The 26,819-nt window shown below is 41.3% G+C and overlaps 1 protein-coding gene across 4 annotated transcripts in view; it reads right to left on the bottom strand.

Annotated features, from left to right (window-relative positions):
• The window catches only part of P4HA1 (prolyl 4-hydroxylase subunit alpha 1), a 34,333-nt gene extending 7,714 nt beyond the window's left edge, over positions 1-26,619 (bottom strand). For 2 of the 4 annotated variants that reach the window (XM_054983235.1, XM_054983237.1), the window contains exons 1-10: positions 26,459-26,619; positions 20,101-20,219; positions 17,776-17,872; positions 16,308-16,459; positions 15,205-15,342; positions 12,567-12,806; positions 10,039-10,241; positions 9,715-9,891; positions 8,608-8,678; positions 1,055-1,154 (exon numbers count right to left, since the gene is read on the bottom strand). In XM_054983235.1, the coding sequence (XP_054839210.1) occupies positions 1,055-1,154; positions 8,608-8,678; positions 9,715-9,891; positions 10,039-10,241; positions 12,567-12,806; positions 15,205-15,342; positions 16,308-16,459; positions 17,776-17,872; positions 20,101-20,188 (1,266 nt within the window). In that variant the 5' untranslated portion in view covers positions 20,189-20,219; positions 26,459-26,619. Of the gene's footprint in view, positions 1-1,054; positions 1,155-6,479; positions 6,551-8,607; positions 8,679-9,714; positions 9,892-10,038; positions 10,242-12,566; positions 12,807-15,204; positions 15,343-16,307; positions 16,460-17,775; positions 17,873-20,100; positions 20,220-26,432 lie in introns of all 4 variants that reach the window. The other 2 variants (XM_054983236.1, XM_054983238.1) reach the window with 2 other exon arrangements.
• Between the last annotated feature and the right edge of the window lie 200 nt (positions 26,620-26,819).

The following is a 26,819-nucleotide window of genomic DNA, read 5'->3' as shown; positions in this document are numbered from 1 at the left end:
GCCCTGCTCTTTCCCAGCATCGCTGATTTGAGCCCAGCCATGCAAGTACGGCAGAATGTTAAGCAATCAGCTGGACCTTCAATTGCACTCGGCCTCATTCAAAGATCTACTATGACTGGCCTTTTCACATTTAGCGTTTTTTATTCTCTATGTTATTTTCATTCACCTAGAAACCCTGAAATGGGTTTCTTTTCTGACCTCTGACTACATGTTGAAATACTAAGAGATAACCACATGCTAATAATGTGCAACCGGCGGGAAATGAAAAGCCACTTTGCAAGAAGTGAATTTTGGAAAAAGCAGCAGCAGAATGCGTGTTTAATCTCTTCCCTGCTTGCCACGGCTGTGGTCCAAGTGTCTCCACATGGCTTTCCACATGAATACCATAAATAGAAAAGCCATGAAAGGAGACGTAGTGCGGAACAGTGAAATGGGAAAGTTTAAATACTGCTCCCAGCACCCCAATGCTTCTCTGCTCAGCATTCTTCTCTCCCAAAGCCACTTTTCATTTTAAAAAATGCTATCACAGCTCAGTTACATGTGACATGTAGTTAGCCTTTCAATGGTCTGCCTTCTTCTCTTGGGTGCATGGCTGAGCTTTATGACAAGAAAATACGGATGAAGAGTAATTGAACTGGGACTCTTGCAACCTTACCTTTTCTCAAAAGCAGCAAATGCTACATCCTGAAATATTTTATAGTATTGAGATTAAACATAAAAAAACCAGTTTTGGTGCACTCTAAAGACTAACATATTTATCTGAAAAAGTCTGTAAAATCATATGCTATAATCACTTGGCTAGTCTTTAGGATGCCACAAGACTGTTTTGTTTTGGTGTAACAGACTAACTTGGCTACTCCCCTGGAGAATGGTATCACTTTAGCTCCATCATATATCAGTATGATATGTCAATGGCAAAAAACGTCAAAACTCAGAAAGATCTCATATTAGTAAACATGGAGGATTTGGGTCAATGGTTATTTGCTTTTTTATTTTATTAGAGTGGACAAAGTTAGCTTGCCTGGTCATCTTATATTTCCGTTTTCATGCTCACCTGAAGCTCCTCTGCTGTAGAGACATCCAGCCCAGTCAGATCCTGTATTCTTGAATTAATGCGAGCCACTACAGGATTTTCATATCCAGACAGCCAGGCACTAAACATGACAGGAGATGTTGTTCTTCAACAGCACGCTCCAAGATACTAGTACTACTTCTTGAAATGTGCAAAAAGAAATCTACAGACAAACACTTAGCTAAAAATAGTAACCAATAGAGTTTCATCACTATTTTTAAGAGCCATTCCCTACCTGCTGGTATATTTTTGGTGCCTACTTGCTGATCACTCAAAGCAAAAAGCCAACTCTGGTTTTCCTCTGTTTCATTAGATCAAGAAGTGCTTCAGAAGAGCTCAGGAGGCATCACTTCCCCTTTGGCTGGGAGCACCCACTTGGAAACAGCTGCCTTCATTATAGGAGAATGTTGGGCACAAAACCTCTCAACATTTTATGATGGGTCCCAACCACCACCGCGGCACTAATTTTGTTGCAGCATCCACTAACTGTTCTCCAAATTCCAAAAGTGCCCACAGGTTCAAGCTTGAGGATCCCAGATTTATAATGACCATCAATTGGCCAGTTTATACATGCTGCACAAGTGAACAAGAAGTAGGCACATGGCATCACACATACAATATTGCAAAAATTTACATCAACCCCCTTTTGGACCTACAACTGGACACATGAACACATGAAACCACCTTATATTAAATCAGACCACTGGTCCATCAAAGTCAGTATTATCTACTCAGAATAAGTATTATCTACTCCAGGGTGTAAAGTATTTTGTTAGCCTCTACACCCTACAATAGCCCTGCAGAGAAGATTAGCATATCAAGCACCAATCCATACGCAAAAGAACCTCCTCAGGATACAGTGAAGCCTCCCTCCATTAGCATTCCACATCCTGGGAAACTCTTACAGGATGACTCAGCCCAAATCCCACCTTCCTGAGTAGATATAAATGACCTGCCAACATCTTCTCCACACTGTGACACTGAGAGATCTCTGTATTTTGGTGCTACACCTCTGAAGATGCCAGTCACAGCTGCTGGCGAAACGTTAGGAAATACAATGCCAAGACCACGGCTATACAGCCCGGAAAATCCACAACAACCAAGACCTACTTTGTTTAAGTATGGATAGATTTGTTCTATCCTCATATTACAGAGTCAGTAAAATATTTGTCCACTTACTATTTTAACTGTAAGAGTATCAAAATCCAGCTTTCACTAGAACTCATGGAAATACATACAACATCTTGCTAAAGAAACTGGGCTAATCCATACAAGGGCAAGAACAACTCCTTATCCTCCTTTCTCTTTCCCTCCTCAAGTTAAGAACCTGCTTCAAGATAGCTGTGTGTGTGTGTGTGTAAAGTGCCATCAAGTCACAGACAACTTATGGCAACCCCTGTTGGGATTTTCAAGGCAAGAGACTAACAAAGGTGGTTTGCCATTGCCTGCCCCTGCATAGTGACCCTGGTCTTCCTTGGTGGTCTTCTATCCAAGTACTAACCAGCACTAACCCTACTTAGCTTCTGAGTGTTGACAAGGCCATGCTAGCCTGGGCCATCAAGGTCAAGGATGTACTTGTGCTAATTGCCAAACTTCTTCTGAACCCAATTCAATGTGCCAGTAAAATTCCAAATTACTAGACCTGCCGTATCTTAGGGAATGCTTCTCCTATAGGAACCTTTCCCTCCCAGATGGAGGTGCCCTGAGGTAGGCTCCAAATTTTTGAGCAAGATTATATTCGAAAATGTTACAGAATTGGGATTTCTCTGCAGTTCTGGATTTCTCCCTCAAGGGGAAATCTGCCAGTTTACATCTTTTCATAATTTTAGATACCAAGAGTATTCCAAATTTCAGCTTTTTCATCTATATAGCAATTGTTTTTGCTGAGCTCCATTATATTGTATAGTAAGTATTTTTATATTTTCTTTTAAATCCCTTTGGTCAGAAAGAAGATTAAGAAATATTTTAAAGTAGATACTGTACGTTTGATCTTTTCCCTCTCCAAGGCTTCAGACTTGACCAGGGCTTTTTTCCAGCGGGAATGCGGTGGAACAGAGTTCTGGCACCTCTTAAAAATGGTCACATGGCCAGTGGCTCCACTCAGCGGCATGGAGGGCAATCTAAACTCCCCTCTGTCTGGAAATCAGGGGGCGGGGCCACCGGCCATGTGACCATTTTTGCCAAGGGCAATTTCAACTTTAAAAAACTCCCCCTTGTCCCAGCTGACCCAAAGTGATGTCATTAAGTGGTCTTGATTTCCACCACTGAGTTCCACCACCTCTTTTCCCAGAAAGAAAAAGCCCTAGACTTAACTAAGTGAAGTAGCACTCAGATGCTTTCTTTAGCTTCACGCATCCATCTTGTACTCCTCAGAAAGCGTAACAGAGACTGGAGGAGGGGGTGGCTTGCAAAATATTGCATTTCCTTTCCCAGGAAGTCCACTTGTCAACACTTTTCATTACAGCTCATAAGGAATGTAACATAATCTTCAGTGTCACGCTTAATTAATGCTAAGAAGTTCTATTAGTGAAACTCCATTTTTTAAAGTAGGCATGAAGATATGTCTAATATTGTCATTTACTAAAGCAATATTTGAGTATAGGAGCAATCCTAAACAGGTCTTCTCAGAAGTAAGGCTCCTTACTTCCAGGAAAGCGTTCTTACAATTGCAGCCCAGGATATTTCCCCCTTCATGCCACCGGCTCCCAGAAAAGTGGTTTACTTAAAAGGTTGGGCATTTTTCAACTGAAGCTTTATAAAACTACATGTTTATTTCAAAGCATTTCCGTACCTTTACAACTACTGTGAAAGGCATGTCTCTGTCCTACGGAAATAGATAATCCCATAGTCCAAGAAACATGCTTCAGAAAGGAGGAGTTTGCTTGGAAAGGATGCACTATATGTATTGTAAAAAATTCTTCCATCTTAAAAACATACATCATTAGCAGCAGCAGCTTCCTTGAAACTTGTGTGAGACTGACCAAGTTATTTGGGTATTGCTCAATAGGCTGCTTACCAGTGCTGGCTAAGTGCCATTTTGTACCGCCTGCCACGTCCTTTGGCATGAACAGTAGTCCTCTCAGAAGCACAGGCAGGCTATAATGTGGAAATGCGTTAGCTAGGAAAAAGTGCTTGGAATGTTTGAGAGGAGGAAGCAGGCCTCTCTTAAAAATACAAGGGGCCGTATTCTGGTTCCCAGAAGAGTGGTTTTGCTAGAACCAAGAGATCATTCCAACATCTTTGATGGGAGGCAGAATTTCTTTGCCAAGGCTATTTATTGATCTTGAAAATCATAGCCTTGTACTATTGCTGTGGGTTTGCTTAGTTACTGTAGCTTTTCATAGAGCTATATAAAAAAGAGAAACAGATTTATAACAGTCAAAATGTATATCCCAATTGATTTTGATTTCTCTTCTAGAAACCATTGCATGGGACCATAGCTAACAGTAAGGGGATGTGCTTCTAATAATCCGTCAGATTCTGCAATGGATGCAGGACTACACGAGGAGAAAGAAGGAGAGAGAGAGCTAAATGTGCATTCGGCCTTAGCAAGCTGGTAGAGATTAGCTCCTATTGAAAGAAATTTCCAGCGTTTTCAAAATTACTACTATGTGTTTAATCATCAGTTTTAAAACAACATCCTCTAAAGCTAAGCTAGTCAGGGTAATTTTTTTGTCTATTTTTCCAGTGTACATTTTTAATGCAAAACCCCCAGAAGTTCTAGGCTGCCTGTCCATAATAATAGCATAATAATAACATTCGATTAATATACCGCGCTTCAGGACAACTTAATGCCTACTCAGAGCAGTTTACAAAGTATGTTATTATTATCCTCACAACAATCACCCTGTGAGGGGCGGGGGGGGGGGGGCTGAGAGAGCTCCAAGAAACTGTGACTGACCCAAGGTCACACAGCTGGCTTCAAGCAGAGGAGTGGGGAACCAAACCCAGCTCTCCAGATTAGAGTCCTGCCACTCTTAATAACACTACACCAAACTGGCTCTCAAATGTACCATTTCACTGAAGGTTAAAGAAGTGTATATTTATGCCATATAACCATTTTCCAGATTTTGCAACATACAAATGAAATGAAGTGCAGATTCATTAAACAGCTCAAGACTACTTTCTACACTGATGGCCAATTTTCACATTTGAGTTTTTAAAGGTCTGGGTTCCCCAGACCCAACTTGAGTTACCTACAGCAATGCAACAGCGGTAGGGAATGGCTTTGAAAAAACAGAGCCTGCTATGGGGGTGGGAATGACTCCTGCCTTCCTCCAAGCTGCTTTCCACAAAGAAGCAGTGCTGGGGGAAATTTATCCCTATTTTTGCTGCTCCCCAGGGAGTATTCTGTGTATGTAGAGCAGCAAATATGGGGGGACCCCCCAGCAGTGTTTCTGCATGGGAAGTGACTTAGGAAGGAGGCAGAAGCCTTTACACACACACACACACCCCAAATGGTGGTATTCTTAGCCCATTCAGGCTTTTTAAAAAAACATTCTATGCAGCTGATCTGGGAAACTGGACCCACATCTTTAAAAACCCGAACATGTAATTTTTAAAATGATTAAAAAAATATTGTAACAATACTGGCAGCAGGTCACTAAAACAGCCTCTTGGACCTGTAAGCATAATTTGAGTATCTGCCAAGCAGCAGCTTTTAATGTTATGCATTTAAAATACATACACAGATAATGGCACAAGTATACTTTCAGTGAGATCCTATGCAGGGTTATTCCAGTAGAAGCCCACTGATTTCAGCAGACTTAGACTCAAGTTATTTTGCACAGGACCGTTACAATACAAGATTCGGGTCCAGTAGCACCTAAAAGACCAATTAGATTTCCAGGTCTACTGGATCCCAATCTTGCTCTTCTACTAAGGACCAGCCTGGCTACCCACCCGAAACTATCTTCATTTGAAAATGGACTCTGAATCGGGAAGCCATCATTAGCACTACCATTCTTCCTGCTTTCTTCAAGAAGTGTTTAAAATTAACAGAGATATCCTGATGCGTAGTAAAAAGCAAGCAGATGGTACATAACCTTCTACTTGGATTCAGTAATTTAGTCGTTCTAAAATCATTCAGACGAACAAGCGGCATGCATCAAAACTGTTAAAATGCTTTTCCTGCTGTTTTCAAAAGGTGAGAATGAAGCATATGCTTAAAGAAATCAAGTTTACTTATGAAATTACTTTACTTATAGAAACTTAAGTTATGGCATCTAAATTTGTGGACTCCCCCCCCTTTACTGCACAGGTATTAATTTTCTGAGGTTATTATCTTCCTTGCTATTAGCAATCCGGTGAAAAACAAACACACATAACAGAACCCCCCACTAAGTTTGACACAAAGAGCCACAAAGAAACATTTGGAACATTTAAGACATACCATTTGTCCCCTTACCTCTTAGAGACTCTGTAATGGGCTGTGGTCAGTTTCCCAGTCTGAGGGTCATGTACAGTAGCTCGGCTCAGCTACAAAAAGAGAAAGGACAAGGGCTTACTCTAATAGCAAGCTTCTGGGCTAAGCCACAGAGAAGGGTTCCGATTGGTCTGGATGGAATGTAATGCTCAGATCAGCAGGTTTAAGAGGATTACAGTAGTGGTTGTTACTACTGCCAGTTCCCAATTAAAAACAATTGTTTCAGGAAATTTGGTTAGATTGTCCTTTCACTTTTTCCCCCCAAATGGAAAGTTTATGCAAAGCCCTTGCATTGCCGAGTTTTTTCAGAAAGCTTCTCACTATCCAGAAGTTAAATGTTCTTTTGGGCTTTGGTACTTTGCACAAATTCAAATGGATTTTAAAAAAATATTAGAGACATTAACTTTTCTGAAAACGATTGTGTACTGACGTACAAGCTCAAAGAATGCAGTACAAAAATCTGTAAACCTGCTAAAATATCACAGTCAGCAGAAAATATAACTCTTAAGACCAAACAAAAAAGGCTTGAGTTTTTCTGCATATCAGCATGCAGCCAGAGCCAATGTTCATGGTTAGGGGCTAGGGATAGGTAGGTCCAAATCTCTGCTCAGTCATGAAGCTCACTAGAAGATCTTGGGGCAGTCAATGTCTATCACAAAACAGGTTAATTTCTCATGTGCACCACCTCCAAGTTCCTGGAGGATGGGGCAAGATACAAGATATATCTTGAATATTTTATCTTCTGTTGTGACCTGCCCTGAGCCTGCCTGCGGGGAGGGTGGGATATAAATATAATAAATAATAATAATAACAATAATAAATAAAAAATGTGATTACATCATCAACATATCTAATTCTCAACATGGCTACAGCTGCAGAGATTTAAATTTGAGGATCAGTTCTGTGTAGAAATAAGAGAGATTTTTTTCACCCAAACTTGGTGAACTCCCCAGCTTTGCAGAAAAATATGAAAACTTTAAGGGATAAATTTACCCCCGAACAGTGGAATGTTGTCTGCACTTCTGGAGACAACACTCCTCTACCATCTCCATGGCCTCAATCCACCTCTCTGTATGACAGAGGCTACAGGGGAGTAGGGAGCCACTGCTTCAGCCAGAAAGGCAGGGGGGAGGGCAGTGGGAGGGCAGGAGCCATTGCTGACATTTTTGTCCTCCCGCAGAGCTGCAGGGAAGATGGGCGAACAGAGGGGAGGGACAGATGACCTGAGCAGCAAGCGAGCAGAGCAGGGGAAGGGGTGGGTGGGTGAGACCCTCACTTCCCATGAGTTTGCTGCAGGTAAGTGGGGAAGGGTGGTGGGCAGGAGCCACAGCCTGCCACTGCCATACCCCTCAGAGCATTGAAGGACAGACAAAAGGGCAGAGTGGTGGGAAGAGGGATGGATGGATGGAAGAAACAGTGAAGGAGCAAGCAGAGTGTGGAAGGGGGTGAGCCCAGGCTGCCGAGGCAGTGGAAGTGAGGGTGAACGGGGAGGGGAGAGGATCCCCCCAAACATGTCTTGCAGGTCCCCACTTGTAATAATTTAATGTCAAACACATGAATTTTTAAAACTGTGCTTGCAATAAGAAGAATTTAATAGCTCTACAGAAGCTGTTCTTCATTCTTTAATATACATTGTCTCCAGCTTATATAAAGCCCTGATAAGAAATCTTCTCTGTAGTTTTCACATACTGGAAGCAAAAAGCCTAACTTACTAGTGAACACGTTATTTTGCTTGCCAATGTAGACTGTGTAGGATGTTCTTCAAGAACACCTTTAGACTAGTATCTTTTCTAGAATACTCAGATGGGAAAAGGTAACACAACAGGAAGTAGGAAAGGGGTGGGTAGGAGAGGAGATTTGTCCCCCCCCCCAAAAAAAACTTCACTCCCAGGCATGTTGAAACAGAAACTAGGCCAACAAGAACAAAAATTCTGGTTAGGAGAAGAATCTGACAAACTCAGCAGTAACAGATTGTTACAATACTTGCTAATAGCAAAAAGATGGCCCAGAAAATTTTAATTAGTATTTTTTTTCTGGCCATTGTCTCCCCAAATGAGCGCCAAAGAAGCACTCATTTCAGGGATAGAACGTACGGCATATAAAGTCTTACCTTTTGCTAATTCTGTAATGTGCAGTCTCCAAGACTCCCGTTATGGGGTTTGAAATGGTGGCTCGCCTCAGCTGTGAAGCGAACCAATCAGAACAATTGCATTACAATGTATATATTGCATCACATCAATCCGACCATTCAGAATCCTAAGATGGAGCACTGGCTCCGGTCAAGTTCCATTTCACTATGCGAAGCAACAATAACAGTGTCATGCACAATACTAAGGTGCCCTGCTAGGCTAACTCTACCCTTTGTAGCACACAATAATGAGACTCACCAGCATTTAGTATGAAGCAGCAGGCAACTTCTGGCAGTTACTGAAATCATGGTTAAAACCAGTAATAAATTTGGATAACGCCAACAGCTTTTGTTATACAATTCAAGACCAAGTTGGGCAACTTATTGTACGAATCTGACACGCTTATTGAAGTAGCAAGTTTCTTCTGGCTCAAATGGATGATCATAGAAGATACCTCTCCCTTTACAAAGTGAGGGGGGGTCACAGCCACTGTCTTTATCAGTTGTGCTTGGGACAACATATTCGTTAGGGATGCTCATCAGCCTTGGGAGTACAAGGAAGGGGGTGGGTCACACTTCCTGGTTCATTTGCAAAAAAGGGTGGAGGGAGGGCTTTGTCAATGCAGCTTTTCAAACTGCATCTGAAGAAATCACAAAATGGTCCCTCTTCCTGTGCTAGTGGAGACGAGCGCAAGAAGGGAGAGCAATGTCACCCAGTTGCCCCCTCCTTCACATTGCTGTGTGGCTTTCTGTCCACAAAAGTCCTGTCACCTAGAGCACTGGCTCTGTGGGGAGTTACAGGGTTGCTGAAGGGGGGAAACAAGGAAAATCCATCTCTACAAACTCCCTCACACTTTTGGTTCATGGGATCTAACTGGATGGCTTTTTAGATCTGTTTTTCAAAGAAAAACATACACATATCCTGCCCATATTGACTACTGGCAAAACACGGGGTGCCAAAATGCTATTGTTCAGCGTCACATTAAACTACAGTACACAATTACCGAAAGCAAAGTCTGCGATAACAAAATGAAAGCTCGTCAGTGGGATTTTTGCACTGGAAGGGTATGGACAATTTAGTTTCTTTACCCTTGGCTTTGCAAGCTCTTTGACAGTTTCTATTTCTTCATCAGAAATTATTTCATGGAAGCGAACAATACGAGGGCTGTCCCACTCATCCTCTTGCTTGACAGGGCCCAGTATATATTTAGGATGCCTGTTTCCATTATAATAGCGGCAGAAGAGTTTCCTTTGTCTTCTAGGAGTCTGAAATTTGAAACAAAGTATTAATAATACTTCATAATAAAATACATGGACATCTGAGAGGAAATAGATGGCCAACAGACTGGCATCATAAACTTTACAAACTATTTCCAGGCAATTGTGTACACATTTAACTTAGAGGGAAATTACCATTTTGACACCTTCCCCACGACACAGCCTTTCATACTTCTGTCTCTCTGGTAGATAATCCTTGGAAGGACCCTTTTTCTGAGTTTTACTTTCTTCCTCAGCCTCATCATTTGTTTTGGCAAAAGATTTATTTGCTTCTTTTTCTTTAGTCATTATATATTCAAAATATTTCATATTACCATTTGCTCTCTGATGCTCTGGGTCTATTGGAGAAGAAAGGAAACACACATGTAAATTTACATCTTTGAAAATGCCAACTTTCACTTTAGACACATACTTCAATCAGAATAAAGTAACATCTAGTCTATTTGCATTGTGTTAACTGTTTCTGTTACAACATGTGCATATTTTCATTGTTACAGAAAAAATACAATTCTTATATAATAAGGACGCCCAGAGTAGAACTCTTGGCAACTGAATCTTTCTTTAGGGAAAAAAAAACCGGTGCAGTCCAAGAACATCTTCTTAGACCACTGCAAGCCAAAGACAGTGGAGAGGAGTTTTAAACTACTTAAAAAAAAATCTGATGAGCTCAAGACAAGTAGCTGAATATGAGAAACACAGATCTAGCCATCATGACCTTTATCCAGGACAAGGATAAAATTCCTACAAAAACCAATGACTTCCTGTGACAACTGAAATACTTACCTCACATTGTAGATTTCTGTCATTTAAACTAAGACTTAAAATAAAACACTGCTGCATTATAACAATTTGCAAAAGACAGCCAATAGAGTGGACATACAAATCACAGCATCGGTGTATCAGGAACCTGATCTAGCTCCTGACATACCTTTTACAATGGGTGGTATGAACCCAAACCAAGTCCAATCCAAAGACGGTTTTCTGCCAAGAGAAGGCAGCAGAAGTGAACTTTCCTGCCACCCTGGACCCACTGCGACCCCAATGAATCCCCCATGATGCTGTTTTGGGGCCACAGGGGTACCTCTGAAACAGCATGAGAAGGAGGTGGAAGTCTGCAGTGGGAGGAAACGTCACACACCCATTTTGCTGGTGGAAAATGACAATTGGCTTCAGCCTGTGATGGTAACAGATGAAGATGGTAGTTTGATTGTTTGGAATTAAGTTCTAGAAAGTCAAGAACATATGGTAACATGAAAATGAACGTAAAAGATGTGCTACTTAGTAGATAATTTAAAACAAAGAACAAACTGAGTTGAAAGTATTTTTATAAAAGGCAATAGTCTAATTTTTAACACCAATGCAAAATAGAATAGAGAATGAAAAAACAAAAATAGTGACTGGAGAGATTACGAAAGGGAGAGCTAGTGGTTGTGAAGCCACCCTTTCCATCAGTTTCTGATCAGATGTTCTTCCAATGTTGACGCCAATGTCAAATGGATTCATGTTGGCCTGCCAAGATTCTTGGGAGCCCTCTCCACTGCCCACCCCCCTTGAACCTTACCAAGGCATCCCAGTGGGAGTGGTCCAGAGGGCTTCCAGGAAACACTGCAGTAGGACTTTGCTCTGGATGCTGCTGCCTGAGACTGTACTATGGTAGTTCCTAGGAGCCTTCAACTCCACCATACATTGCTTGGGTAAACTGGCAAGGTGGATGGGTAAATGAAAAAGGGAACAGGTTGCAGACAGGCATTTAGGCCCTACCATGTTCCTAATGTTACTGGAAGCACAGCAGCACCCAGAAACCTCACAAACTAGAATGAATCCAATTAAAAATTGGATGACGTTTTGGATAGCCAACAGCACTCCTCACAATTAATCCATCTGAACAGACCCCTTCTGAATCAGCTTGGGGGATTTATTTACCTATGTGCAGCTGCACCCCACTACATCCATTTAGTTTTAGTTTAAATGTCTGCTGAGCCTTGGTGTGAGATGAAGCCTCACCTTCTTGCACTGAAGTCCAGTCTTTGGACTCCAACTGCTTGACTTCAATGCTGTACTTGGCCTTGATGTAGCACGAGAGTGCCATTCACTGCCGATGAAGCCTTACTCTAATGGCTTGCCATGATCAGTCCCACAGAAAACAGAGAATTTATGCAAATTATTGTGGCACAGCTGGATTATCTCCATCCCGCTTGCCCCAAAGCGGGTGCCACTGTATATGCAAAAACTAGTTAAGGAAGAAGACTTCTCTGGAAAAGCATTTAATGAAAATGAAATGAAAATTCACAATGGCAAACAGAGTTGCTCTGTATCATAAATGGTCACTTTTCCACCTCCCTTTTCCGCTGTAGTCTTCTGTGGTCCTGAAACTGTGCTCCTTTGAGTCAAGTGGACTCCCTGAAACATCATGGGGGTTGAAGTGGGAGCTGTAGTAAGAGGAAGGAATCGGCGAAACCCACCCCTCCCTGCAATCACCCTGCAATCAGAATTGCCTATCACGAGCAAAAGGAATCCCAGCTGCTATTATTTCCAGACTTATTTTAATAGACAAAACAAGATCTGAGTTACTTAAAATCAATGATCTACAGAAATTAGGAAAAGGTTTTGATAACAGCAGCGGGCATTACAACACACTGAGAAATGCTTGTTCTTTCACCTACCCAGCTCAAGTAGCTGCTTGGTAAGAGTCATGGCTTTGTCCAGGCCCCCTTGCTGGTACACGGCATAACTTAAGTAGTCTAAAACAGATACTTTGTCAATAGAAGAAACCTCTCCGTCATCCAGCTGTTTCAGAGCTTGTTCCATCCAAAGTTCAGTGTGGTAGTAGTCTGATTCAGTGTATGCGATCTTGCCCAATTCAAAGCAATCTTCAGCTGTTAAAAAGGTTTTATGTTTCACTCCTAGGAACAAGAAGCAAATAAAGAGCTATGAATCTTTCCATCAAGCTTGTTATTTGGATGTTGAACGTTTGCACCAAAATTTTCTTCTGAAACTATATTATCTATTTCTGTGTAATGCTTCTACACAGCCGATCGCTAATAAACAAATAGCACTATACTGCCCTGGGAATACACCCCAGTGAATAGACCCAAGTAGGATACTGAGTAGCCCTGCTTAGGATTGCTCTCAAAGGTAACTCATAGTTAAACTATTTCGTCTTTTTATTATGTACAAACAGCAATGTCAGAAACAATTCAAATAGGACTCTTGAGATAACAACATTCCAAACTTATGACAAGTTGAAGTTCCATTTCACAATTTTGCTACACAGGTTTCTGAGTAAGTGGCTTTCAACGTAAGAACAGATCCAGATGATCAGTTCAAAAAGGGGGCCTGCTGCATTTTCACCTGTACTAATGGAGCGAGGGGGTTGTTGCCATTTAAACGCACATCTCCATAAAAATAAGTTAGGTGATGGATTCCATCACACAAAAGAACTCAGGTGGCAAAGAAGGAATCAAAAGGAACTGAACTTGAAGACTCTCAGCAAGCTGGAAGAAATTTCAAGCCACATGAGATGTCTATTTGCAGTCTGAGCCCTAACAGAAGCCTTTTATGCACTGCAAAAGCAGAAAGTCTGAGCTCTCATGTGGAGGGAAGCAGGCCCACAGCTGGAGCGCACCCCCCCCCCCAACTACATATATTCAGCAGACCTGTAGAGCAGAGCCTATGCGGTAAACATGCTTGCTTGTCTGTGCAATCAGGGACCCTGCTTTTTGCATAGTATAGACAAACACACTGTACTGGCTCCACACGCACAGGATCTTTTCACATGTTCTAGTGAGCATGTGTAAATTCAAAGTGGGTCCTAGAACTATGATCCTGTTTCCTTCTCCTTTCAGCTTCCATTGTAGCTTTCACTTTGTGGAACAGCTACCTGAGGAGCTGCTGCAAGTCCAGTTTATCTGCTCGGGCTTTTAATGGGATAGAGACTTTAGGAAGCAGGGGGGCTGGCACGTGGAGTTTTATTCTATTGTTTTTATAGTATAACGTTTTAACTATGACTTCTAAGTAGAGATGGGCACAAAACAAAAAAAACCCCTGAATCATGGGATTCGTGGTTCGTAGCATTCCACGGAACATGGAATCACATACTTCTGACCTTTTCCCAGTTCGTGGTTCATTGTTCCGTGGCATTTCAATCGCCCTGCACCGGCTGCTGAAGCCGGTGTGAGGCGTTTGAAACAGACAGCCCCTTTCTTCTTCTGCCAAGAAGCTGTCATTTCACAGACCCCGTGCTGGAACCAGCGGGGGGGGCGTGTCTGTGAAATGACAGCTTCTTTCTCCTGCTTCTGGGGCTGTCAGTTATACAGACCCGCACTGTTCCAGCGTGGGGTCTGTGAAACTGACAAATTGACAGCCCAGGCAGCAGGAGAAAGAGGCTGTTAGTTTCACAGACCCCGCACCCGTTCCAGCACGAGGGCTGAACCCTGCGCAGGGTCTGTGAAACTGACAGCCCTTTTCTCCTGCGCAGGGGCTGTCAGTTTCACAGACCCCACGCTGGATTCGGCCGATGGGCTGAAACTGGCGTGGGGTCTGTGAAACTCTGAGCCCAGCCATGGAACGGCTGGAAAAATTCGTTTGTTCTGTAAACAAGCATTCCCATGGAACGCATGTTTTGGTGCAAACGAACCAGCCATTCCGTACGGAATTTTGTTCCGTGGTTCGTTTTGTGTCCATCTCTACTTCTAAGTCACCTTGACCCATGCGGAGAAGCAGGATAGAAACATTTTAATAAATAAATTGCAGTGTGAAAGACAACAGTCTTTCACACTGCAATTTATTTATTAAAATGTTTTATTTACTAAAATGAGGTGGACTTAGGAGAGGTGAAAATAAATATTGTAAGGCAGTGATGTTTTAATTGCCACCCAACAGAGTCCTGGACTTATTCATAGCCACATCCCAGAGAACACCCCTGTTACAATAACGCCATAAAACATACCACATTTTCTCAGAAAGAGGGTGGCTGGGAAAATGAGACATGACCCAAAAAAACCTTCATTGAAAAGTTGCTAATTCACTCAAACATAACAAAAAGCATGCATTTATGTATTATAAGGTAATTATATGTAAAGATTCCAACAATATATTCTAATTCACACTGCTTCGTAAGTTATTGATTGCATTATTACAATAACAAGGCCTAAACAAAAACCAAACCATCACATGCTTCCTAAGGTATGGACTTTTGCATTACAAGAGAAAGAAAAGCAGACACATTAAACAAGAAAGGGTGTATTGTTTATGACATATCAAACACTTTTCTTTTACATTTGTTTCTCAGGGTCAATTTACCTGGAAGATTTCCCTTTGAGAGAGTATCTGTGTCTAAATTATACGTATCTTGGAGCCGCAAGAGAGCTTTGGCAGCGCCAGTTTGATCTTCATCATTAGGGAAATACTGGCGTTGAATAGTCATGTTGGAAATAAACCCTACAGGCAAAAATAAAATGTCAAAGGGACTGTAATATTACATTTCCAAACCATTTGGCTTTAAGCACATATTCCTAATATAGATTAATTAAAACACACACACCAATTTACATCGCCCTATTACTACATATATATCTTGCAGAAACTTGCAGTATAACATGAACACCAATAGCTGTGCACCAATCTTGTGAGGAATTTTCTCCACTCTTCACAGTTCCTCTACCAGGTTCCCATGCCCAACACCACCGTCTCCATCCTCATCCTGTTTGTAATCACAGCAAAGTATGAAAGTAAAATGCAAAGTACTTAGAACCACAGTTTCTAGCCATTACCTTTTTGATGCTAAATCAAAAAGTCAGTGTGGTGTAGTGGTTAGTGACAGACTAGGCTCTGGGCAAGAGTCCAGTAGCACTTATAAGACTAATAAAATTTGTGGCAGGGTATGAGCTTTCGTGAGCCACAGCTCACTTCTTCAGATTAGGATCTGTGTGACCCAGGTTCCATTCCCCACTCTGCCATGGAAGCTTGCTGGGCGACCTTATAGGAAAGGTAAGCTATGCTCAAATATACTTCTCTAGCTCATCATACTCTTTCAGCTGCTACTGGAGTACAGAATATTAGCATATATCTTACAGTACTGACCTCTAACAGAAAAATTCACCTATGTTTTCACCTAGATTTTTGTTTTTTGTTTCCTCACACATAAAATGCAATTTCTGTAAAGCATCATGGGGCTAGGAGGCTCTGATTAGATTTCCAGATCACAAGCAATATTGCTGCTACCACAATTCCAAATGTCTCTGAGACCTCAAGCTTCCCTAATATAATACCAAGGAACTTAAATTCATGATTGATGAGGGAACGGAGCCAATTACGTCACCACTCATTTGATTACCCACTACCCCACACTAGCTCTCCTTAGCCAAACTAGTATTTTAGAATACAGATACTTTCAAAACACCTACCGTCAGACATATCTTTTAGAACCAAATTCTCCAGCTCGCTCCATTCAGTATTAAGCCGCTTCATTAACTTGAAGGCATTCACAGGGTGCCCCAAGAAGCCCTCAGGGTCCTTGGTTGCAGTTTCTGTCAGCTTATCTAACTTCTCTGCCCATCTAGAAAGATACAATGTGAACTAAGTATTTTCAACACACCATTTTCAGAGGTTTCATTTGCACAGTGACATTTTTAGCTGCCGTGTGGTAACCTGCAGAAATGTGACATGGAACCTTCCCTGCAGAAAGATTTCTTTTCTACTACGGTATTTTTATGCAGCCATGCGCCGTTTTATAAACTTTTGTAACATAACAAATATATTAGCAGTCAAATCTGGACAGCTGAAAGAAAAATTCTATTGAAGTTGAGTAGCAATGGCATATCACGCAAATCGCTTTGGCCATGCTAAAATTAATATATCGACAGTTTTCAGTGCCTTATTTTTTCTGTTAAAGTAATGGGTGTACGGGGGAGAGGGAAAGGAAGATTCTGCAGAGGAAGGCAATGGAAAACCACCTCTGCTCTCACTTGACTTGAAAACCTCTTGCTGGGGTCACCATAAGTCAATTGCACCTTGACAGCATGTATGTACATATGTACATGAGGGACATGTATGTTATTGTCATGTCTTAAAACGTTTATAAGTATTCTTATAAATTTAAATCTTTAAATACAACATTGAAATGCGCTTTGCTGAATATTTCCCCTAATCAAATATTTCAATTCAACTACTGGAAACAATTTTGAGGTATTTATGCAGCACATAAATTAACATGGTGAACTTTATTCAGTAAAAACAGTTGGATACTAAACCTCGTTTCACTCCACAAGCAGCATTTCCACCTCAGTAATATCTTCACCATTTCCCCCTTTTCACTGCAGATCCCATGCTGTACCCCTTCTCGCTGTTCCTGATGGCTCCCACTCACCCCAGGATCTGCACTCTAGGGAGCACAGCAAAGTACAGTGGAAAGGGGGAGGTGGGACACTTCCACTCCCCAAGCTCTGGTCCACTTGTGGCGCATAAGATCCACCCAAAGTAAAATTTAAATCAGATCCAGATCAATGAAGGGCATTAGAAAATGATTTAGAAAACAATTCAACTCAAAATTTTCTTGACAATCACAGCAACTGATTAAATTGTGTTATTTCATAATTTAGAGTAAAAAATACATTGTACAGATTTTTTAAAAGCTACCTTATGTCAGGCTGTAGTAATTTCCCCTCTTAATGAGGAACTAAGATTTGGGAAGACACATGCTTAGCTTCTTCTTAACCACACTGCATACTCAGCTCTGAACTATTTTCAACCAACATCTTGCAGTAACAGCGCAATGACTCTTACTCCCACAAAAGGCAAATATTGTTTAGCTTAACAGTCAATGTTAGGCACGCAGAATCGTGATGAAATGCTAATACTGAAGCCGCTACATACTTTTTAATCTGTTCCAGCTTGCTCTCTTCTGCCTTGATATAGTCTTTCAATGAAGTCACCAGGTCTTTCTCTGTGTTAATCAAGTCTGTCATGTGACCTAAAAGATAGTTCAAAGAACATTATGTCTATGACAAGTATTAGGAAGATTCTACAAACTCCTTATGCCTTAGGTTTTCTTTTCTGAACTCTTTTTTCTCTTTCTTTATACTGTCTAATGCTTATGAAAAGGCATTGATCAAACTTCCAAAACAGGGTGAAACCTTACACTAGTAATTTTATCATGTAGAAGGAATATGTTCCCGACCTTCAGCCCCCAAAGTAATTACCATGGTGAAACTGAATGTAAATTGTAAGGCAGCACTCCATTTCATCTCATCAAAAATGTCTTGTAAGTATTATAAAATAATTTTTTACTTATTTACTTAGAGTGAATTGCCTTTGCATACTGTTTCTGTAGATTAGGGTTCTCCTGCATTAATGAGCTTCTCAGCATCTGTTTCATAATGCAGCAAGATTCTGAGTAAATCTACAGGTTATGATTTGTAAGATATAGTATCTGGGTTATCCTGACCGGACTTTGACTCAGAGAGTCACATGGCAGGAGCAAGGGAACTTGTTTGCCAAGAACCTGGGGTCTTGATCTGAATTAGAACCATGTCACAGAGTGAGAAGGAGCTTCAGCTTTCTCTCCATGCTGTTTTTCTGATCCCATATCACTCCGTGGGGCTACTATCTCCTCCACTGGGGAGCTGCATAAGTAGCTCATCACTCATCAGTACAGGTGCAGCTCCACAGTGGAGCAAATTGAGCTATCTTGGGTCAGGAAAGCAGTGCATGGGGAGGGGGAGGGATGAAGGTCCTTCTCCTGCACTGCAGTCCCAATCCAAATCGGAACTTTGGCTGCCTGAGAAACAAGTTCCCTCACATGTGAGAATCTCATTTAAAGACAGGTTGGAGGAACCTAGACACAGTACATCACAGCATGTAGTTTGGCTCTTGAACATAGTTTTGCATGTGCCTGTGATCCTCAGGAATTCCTTCCTCTAAAACATCAGTTTGTATCCTATAGAACACAAATTGTATAAGCCGACAATGAAAAGGCTATTTAGAATTAGTGTAGACAGATAGCGTGAGACACTGTACTTTCATCTGTCCTGAGGGAAAGCTGCTTCTTCACTCCCCGCTCCTCAATAATGTTCAAGTTCTTCCTGTATCTTTGGTCTAAACCTCTCTGCTGATTAGGTGGCAAGCCATAACCATTCCACCACAAAAGAAAACATGCAACCGAAATGCTGCTATCATAGCACTTACTAGTTTCACACAGCCTTGAAGAAAGACTCACTAAATTGCTAAAATTACAATGAGACATCCATCACACTCTATTCTTTAGTTAATTATGCAAAAATGTTGTTTCCAATGGGATATTACTCATATTCCATAAACAGTACACATTCTTTCCCCATATCCCTCTATTTCCAACTGTATCTTTTAAAAGTTACCCTACATCAGCTTAACTCTGGTACAGTTGGAACAACCTTGCAGTTAGCCTTCTTCTCCATTAAACAGGAATTGCTATTCTTTTCAGTTGTAGAAACTTACTCATATTGACAGTATAAGTTTTCCCCAACAAGGCATAAAGCAGTTCCCAGGGCCACCTAGCTCAGGAAAATGGTATGAGGAGGAGGATGCAGCTCTGTGCACTGGGGTGTCAATCATAATTGGGTTCCCAAATGCCTGGCAATTAAATTTCCAACACAGATTATATATATCATGTCTGACTCTATGTCCAAATGAAGGAAGTATATTGTCCATATATATATCTAATTAGGCACATGCAGACTGCCAAAGCTTTTTGTTATTATTTACAAGGCAGGCTAAATGCACATTCATCTTCTGCATCTCAGGAACGACACAACTGCACATCCCACCATTAAATAATGACACTACATGACAGATCACACTGCGTGTGCTGATTCACGTGCACTAAAAATCTTCCATTACAAATCAAATGTATACATTATTCATTTAAGCTGCTAGTACCACTGCCTTTTTAAAAGCATGGCAATGTTTTAATGCTTTCAAGAACCTTTTTACTCTTGCTTAACTACTTTTCACTGATGTGATAAGGTAATCTGGTGGTGATGTTGTGACTTACTGAATCTTAAGGTTTCATCGTTACTCATATTTTAACTTTGTATATAGCCTTCACTAGATGTCAGAACAGCAATGGATAGATTTTATAAATAAACAGGGCAGTTCAACATGCCATCTTCAGAGCAATTAATCCAGAAGAGCTTGACCATTGTACACAAAAACACTGCTTACCAATTGATGTGAAGAAATCTGTATGGGCATAACAAGAAGGTAGCAGAACACCGAAGATTAGAAGATACCATGACATTGTAAAGACCATAGTTCTGTCAACCTTTAACTGTTCTGTACACCTGAAAGAGAAATAAATTAGTTCTAGTTTTTTTAGACAAAGAGCATTTTTAAATGCATAGGTTATATACAACCATACCTGCATGCATAACAAAAAACTCCAATTGTGCAGAGCGTTTCTTTCAACATATGTGAATAGCTTCATGAGAACATCGCAAGGCAAAGTGGACTTGTGACTTACACAGCATTAATTAATGCTGTTTCATCTACAGAGTGCTCACCCTATGAAACATTAATACCCCATGAACACTTCCTGGAATACAAACATGTTCCCAGCAAGCACTGTGTTGACAGTGTTTACACTTCAACTTGCACATAAAGCATACAGCATGGAAACTCCTACAGTATTTGAAAGATTAAATGTCAGAAATTTCTAAAAGAAATAAAGATCATAAATGTTTGTTTACAGCTGGGTTTCATCAATACAACATAACCTGCAAACAGCCAAGCTACAAGTGACGAATGACACTTGCCTGGCAAGTGAACAGACTCACGTGTATTCCTCCCTGTTCACTTGCCATTCACTTGACCACATAGTGATCAAGTAGAGCACAAGTAAATGGCAAGTGAACAGGGAGGAATACACGTGAGTCTGTTCACTTGCCAGGCAAATGTCATTTGTCACTTGTAGCTTGGCTCATTATTAAAAGACAAATTTCCCAATGCATAGCTCTGGTATGATCCTAACCATACCAAGGAGCCTCAGCTAATCACGATTTCTACTTGTATTTCTAGATGTGCATCTACCCTTAACTTATTAACAGCATTCACTGTGAAGATGCAATGAACAAGACCTCTTACACAAGGATGCTCAAGTGTAGGCAGATGCAATGTTAGTCGGGAAGCATAGTTTAAAAAGACAGAGTGAAAGCCTCTGTCAATTACACCTCTCTATACTTGGGTAGTTTAAAAACCCTCTGAGGAGTGATCTCTGCCTGCTCTGTCTTTTTAAAATATCCTAGTGTAGAGAGGTGAAACTGACAGAGCCTTCCACTCTGTCTTTTAAAACTACGCTTCCCAGCTAACGTTGTGTCTCCTTACACTTGAGTGTCCTCATGCAAGAGGTCTCGTGTAGAGAGACTCTTAGTCTTTCTGTAACATATGTATAAGTCCTCACAGGCCAAACTGAGTGTTCCCAAAAACCTCTTTTAAATAGATAAATTGGTAAAATAACTGTCATTTATCATACCCATGCTGAGATATAGAGTGTGGGTTAACAGATCTGTAAAATGGAGCTAGGGACAGGTAAGGGGGAGTTCTCAACGAACCTGAAGGAAGTCCAAAGTTTGCAGAAAAAAATGAAACCCAGAAAAAATGCATCAAGGGATTATACTCACCAGAGTAAAAAAACAAAACAAAGCAAAAACAGAAACAATGTCTATAGCTTTAGGAAAAGAATGCCCACTGAGCTCTTAGTTGCCATATTGGAGGTTATCAGGCAACCACAACAATATTGTCAAGCCTTCCAAGCCCTGATTCAAAAGATACCATTCCAAAGTGCTTGTAATAGCTAGCTACAGGATTTGGAACAGCCAGATGTAATCCATGCTTCAGTTCATAGCAAATGAAGCAAACAAATTGTGAGAATAGTTTCCCATATGATCACAGCACAATGGACTATTTTATTGTCTGCCATGCACAAACTTTCCATTTGACTAGAGGCAAGAAACTGCGGAAAAGAACACTAACACCCAAGAACCAGGAGACTGACGAACAGACTGCATGCATAAGGATGTTCACAAACACAGCTAAAGGTTATCAAGCACCATCACACCATGAAGCCAATCAATTCCACTTTCCCTTGTAGTGATGCCTCTGCTTACAAGAATGGAGTGGAGAGTAAAGGCAGTTTAGGGATTATGAGTGCAAGTACGTACTCTTGATAAAGAATGGTTATAGCTTACTCTCAAAGACTGTCAGGAATGAATAAGACAAACCTTACTACGTACAACTGTTCTTTGATCAAAGTTAATGAAATTGTGAATGTAAACAGTTGATCATTCCAGCTTCATAGACGAAGTTTCAGGTAATGAATTCACTTTCTTCTACTAACCCTATTACTGTTTTCTTGTTGTGTATAAGTGTGTACCTCAAATTTAAAAAGAAAGTAGCTACACAGAATCTTGAGTGTATTAACGGCTGAATTTCCAGGAACATTAAAAGATGCTGGACCTTTAACAGAAATTGAGCAAATACACCTGTTTATAATTGACCAAAGCACATAAACTGCTTTCTCAGAATTAGATATTTACTACCTTATCAGTATTTGGATCCATTGAATTAACAGTGCTGTGTATTTAAACAGAAGTTTCCTGGAAAGGATCACAACAATAATCTATCCCAACAAAAAGGTGTGTCTGATGGTTAGTAATCTTGCCTGGAAAATCAAGTAACTAGATGTGCTTTGCTTCTCTTCCTAGTCTGATTTTGTGAAAGTCAAGTTTTGCTAAACTGCAGGTCATGGAAATAAACCATACTACCGAAACATACAGGAAAGTAGGAAAAGCCAGTGAGTCTAATCAGGAGCAGCAACAGTAACATTATGCCAGATTTTTTTTTCATATATCCTAATATTTCTACCACTGGCTATTATAGAACATGTACTGGAAGCCTTTTCTTTTGCTGGCATATTTTTCCCTCTTACAAAGAGAGGAAATAATCTTTGTAAGATTAAAGATTATTTCAGAACGTCAGAAAGATAGTTCTAGAACTCTTCACCACCCCAGACAGTTTCCATCTCTGCTATAGCCCAGGTGCTTAAGAGACCTCAACTCCAGACCTGACTTCATATTATTCACCTGCCGTGGCTTTTTAAATCAGTTCAGGATCAGCAGGGACAGTCTATTAGATCTGCAATGAATGACCAAAAGGTTCTTTGCTATGCTTTCCCTCCCATTTGGACGTCTCCTTGTTTCTTCATAAAACAAGTACTTCAGTCAGTGTTCCTGCCCAGCCTTAATTTCTCCCTTCAAAGCAAAAGTAGCACATATATCACTGCAATGATCAGAGACCACATCTATTTCTGAGACCACATCTATTTCTATCTGCTGCAGTGAAACAAGAGCTGCTGTCAGGTCATCTAATGGAAAGCCAAGCTAGATCCTCCAAGTACATCTCTTTTACTTAAGCCTGTGAGTTTGCATTCTCCCTTGAGAGTCACAGACACAGTGTAGTTTTTCAAAGTAAAATAGTTTCCCCACCATGCCAGCAAACAACCATAAACAAAATTGTTTCTCGGGCAACCCAAGACTTGGATTCAAGAGGAACCCTATTACAAGGCCAACTGCAAGTATCCACTATTCTAAAAAAAACACAACCCAAATTGTCAACTGCATCTACCTGAGGATGTTCCAAGAGTATGACAGAAATTTTGAATTAGACCGACATTTGTCAGGGTGTCAAGCACTAAGATGCCAGTGGAAATTTAGCATTTTGTAGGAAGTCCTCAAGCACAGTGAACAAATTTGAAGTTGTCCTAACTGCCTGGCTCTTAGAAGCATAACAATTCCAGGTACAGAAAATTCCCTTTTAAAAAAACTAAGAGGTTGTTTCACATTTGCAGCACTAGACTATGAATCCCAAAGTTAGGCACTTTGGTTTCAGATATAAATTCTTCCTGCTTGGACATCACATATGTACAAAGGAGGTCCACATTTGTAAATTTTTGAGCAGCTGGATAGCCAGATACCTAGGACTTGACTAATTTTTCATATCAGTATTGTTGGATAATTATGAAACTTCTTGTTGGTAGAAAAGTTATCTTTAGCAAAGTAATACTAATGTGAATTTTTTGCATAACCATACTGTACCATTTTGTTTCAAACTCTGCTCAGTTCAGAAACATTTGAGCAGCGCACATAGAAACAAGTTTGGATTAATATTTTCTTCTTTCTTAACTATGTTAAATCCCTGCTGTAAACAAAAACCTTAGTAATGGTTTAAGATGGCAAATGTCTGTATGACTAGATGATTTTAATAGTCGCTCTACTTTACAAAAGTGGCATGCGCTCTGCATGGTCTTAGACTCTTTAGTTTGAGCTGAATCCGTTTGGCAACTAAATAAATTTATAAATCACAAATAAGTGATATGGAATTGCTCACTCACATGGCCATATATGTTGCATAAGCTTCAGAAGCCTCACTTTCATTTTGCTTCTGAAATTTCATATATAGACATAGGTATTACAGAACTACATTCAACATACTTCCATATCATCCAAGTGTGATGCAATATTAAGTTCTCATAAAAGAACTATTTAAGCATCTGCAGCCAAATGGGAAGTAGCTTAAGGGTCCACATTTCTTATGAAATAAATTAGCAAGAAAAAATACTGTTTGTGAAAACTCAAAATTTGTCATATATTTGTACTGCTTTGAAGACTGCATGTTATACATACTTAGCAAGCATAAGTAACAGTCTGCATAGTTTCTTTCCATAACCAAGCCAGCAAAAGGTTGATGAAAGAATGCTACTGCCACGTATTTGACCCTCCCCCACCCCACGTAATGGACACTTCATCTCAAACTCTCTTCCAAGTGCAACCTAATAAAGAGAACCACAGCTTTCTCAGAGCAAGCGGAAACAGTTAATTGTCTACATAAACACTCCTCTTTTGTCTTGGCTCTTCTGACCATTCTCATATTTGTTCCTACTTATTAGTAAGAAGATCAATTTACAGTACTGGGGGCGGGGGGGGGATCCCGAGCATGCGTGGCTAGGAATTTCTCTGCAAACCAATACAGCTCAACACTTTTCCTACAAGTTTGTCTAAACTGCTTAAGAAGTAACAGAAAACTAATGCTGTGACACACACATCTTGACTATAGGTGAATGATTCCATTGGACTACAGATATGTCTATATCTATAAACTACAGATAAGATTCCATTATCTAGTAAAGCAAGAAAGTCTTTAAAAATGAAATATTAGGCCTCATATGTATTCTGGTATTAAGACAATGAGCATATTATCAAAACTGAGATGAACTTTTTGAATAAATATAGTCAAAGATACCGTGACTGAACAAATTTGATTCCTTCCTCCTCTACACACACTCAGCCCCAATCACCACAGATGGGGAAAAAAGATATTCAATCAGTTCTCCTCCCCAGCTGAAGAAGGGTGAGAGCTAAAATGAAGACCCTCTTCCACGTCACCTCAACTTCATTTTTTCTGTGAGTGCAGGAATGAAAACCCTCTGCATGCATCTGACAAGACTGGGCTAGACCGAGCTCCCGAAGTTTCCAGGCACAGCTATTTCCAGGAAAGGAGAGAGTGTTGCATTGTCTGAGAGGAGAGAGAATGTGCCTGTCAAGACTCTTTCAAGAGACCCCGTCGTTTTTCCTTACTCTCTCCTCTAGCTCAGTTCTTGGTACAAAGCTTCTTTGCAAAAGAGGAGAAAAGAGCGAGCCTGAGGCACGCAGGAAGATTACCTAGGAAGAGAGAGAGAAAAACAGGCCTATGCACAAAATATATCATGCATCTCCCGAGTGGGCGAAGGACCGGGGGCCGTGTGTGTGATAAAGTTAGTTAGAATGGGGCAAAGAGCGGGGGGGGGGGCTCTGAAAAGCTCCAGCAGGGTCACCAAACTGCTGTAACCAAACTAAACGGGACTCCGGCGGCAGTGGCACCTTCATATCTAACATTTTATTCCAGCATAAACTTTCGTGAACTAGAGCTCTCGTTCAGACGCAGTCCGATTGTACGCATTTTAGCGGTCCCTTAAAGGTTTAATACATGTTGCCAGATTTAGAAATCCTAAACAGGTCTGCTCAGAATCCTACTCAACGGTAACCAATGAGGTTGCGCCTAGGAAAGGGCTCTCAGGACGGCACTAAAAACTTTCGCGGACTCGAGCCCTTTTCTTCAGATGCACGTGGTTTAGCGGGCCCCGGTCCGGGAAAGTTTGGGTTGGGATTAAGACGGCATTAGGTCTCAAAAGCGCCGCTAGACTCCGGCTTAGTTTTGCCTTTCAAAGCGCGATACGCTTTGCAGACGGACCCAAGATGAGGAAGTTTCTCGAGGCGTCGCTGAAGAAAAGGGCGACAACCCCGGCGCTCGAGCACAGCAAAGGACGAAAAGCCCCCCTCCCATACACTCTGTGGGACGAAGCTGGAAGAAATACTGCCCAAAGCCCAAACCAGTTCAGCCCCTCGTCCTCCACGTCTGCAATTCCTAAACCAAATGTGGGAGAAACAGCCCCGGCGGTGACCCACCTCCAGGACCAACCGCCGCCGCTCACCCGCTCCCTCTTCAGTCGCTCACTCCAAGCACAGACTACTTTGAGCAGGCCCTTCTCCGAAGGCTGATGCGGGCCAGCATCCCGCCCACCGGCCCTGGAGGCGGCCCCTCCGAGTCCGGCAGCAGAAGCAGAAGCAGCGGCCCTACGTGAGGCCAGTCACACCAGCGGCGCCCCCCCCCAAGTAATGCGCAAGCGCAAGCACAAGCAGCGGGTTCCATGCTGGCCCCCCACCTTTCCTCGCGGGGCTCGGCAAGCGCTGGCCAATTGGCAAGCACCCGCCCCATTTCCAACTAAAGGGAATGGCGGGGCGGGGAGATTCTCCTCACAGGCCCTCAGAGAAGAGACTCCGGGGAAATAGCAA

The sequence above is a fragment of the Eublepharis macularius genome, chromosome 6 (genome assembly GCF_028583425.1).
Source record: "Eublepharis macularius isolate TG4126 chromosome 6, MPM_Emac_v1.0, whole genome shotgun sequence".
NCBI classification, from domain to species: domain Eukaryota; kingdom Metazoa; phylum Chordata; class Lepidosauria; order Squamata; family Eublepharidae; genus Eublepharis; species Eublepharis macularius.
Note: the sequence above shows the minus strand (reverse complement) of the source record. Positions and strands in the feature narration are given on the sequence as shown.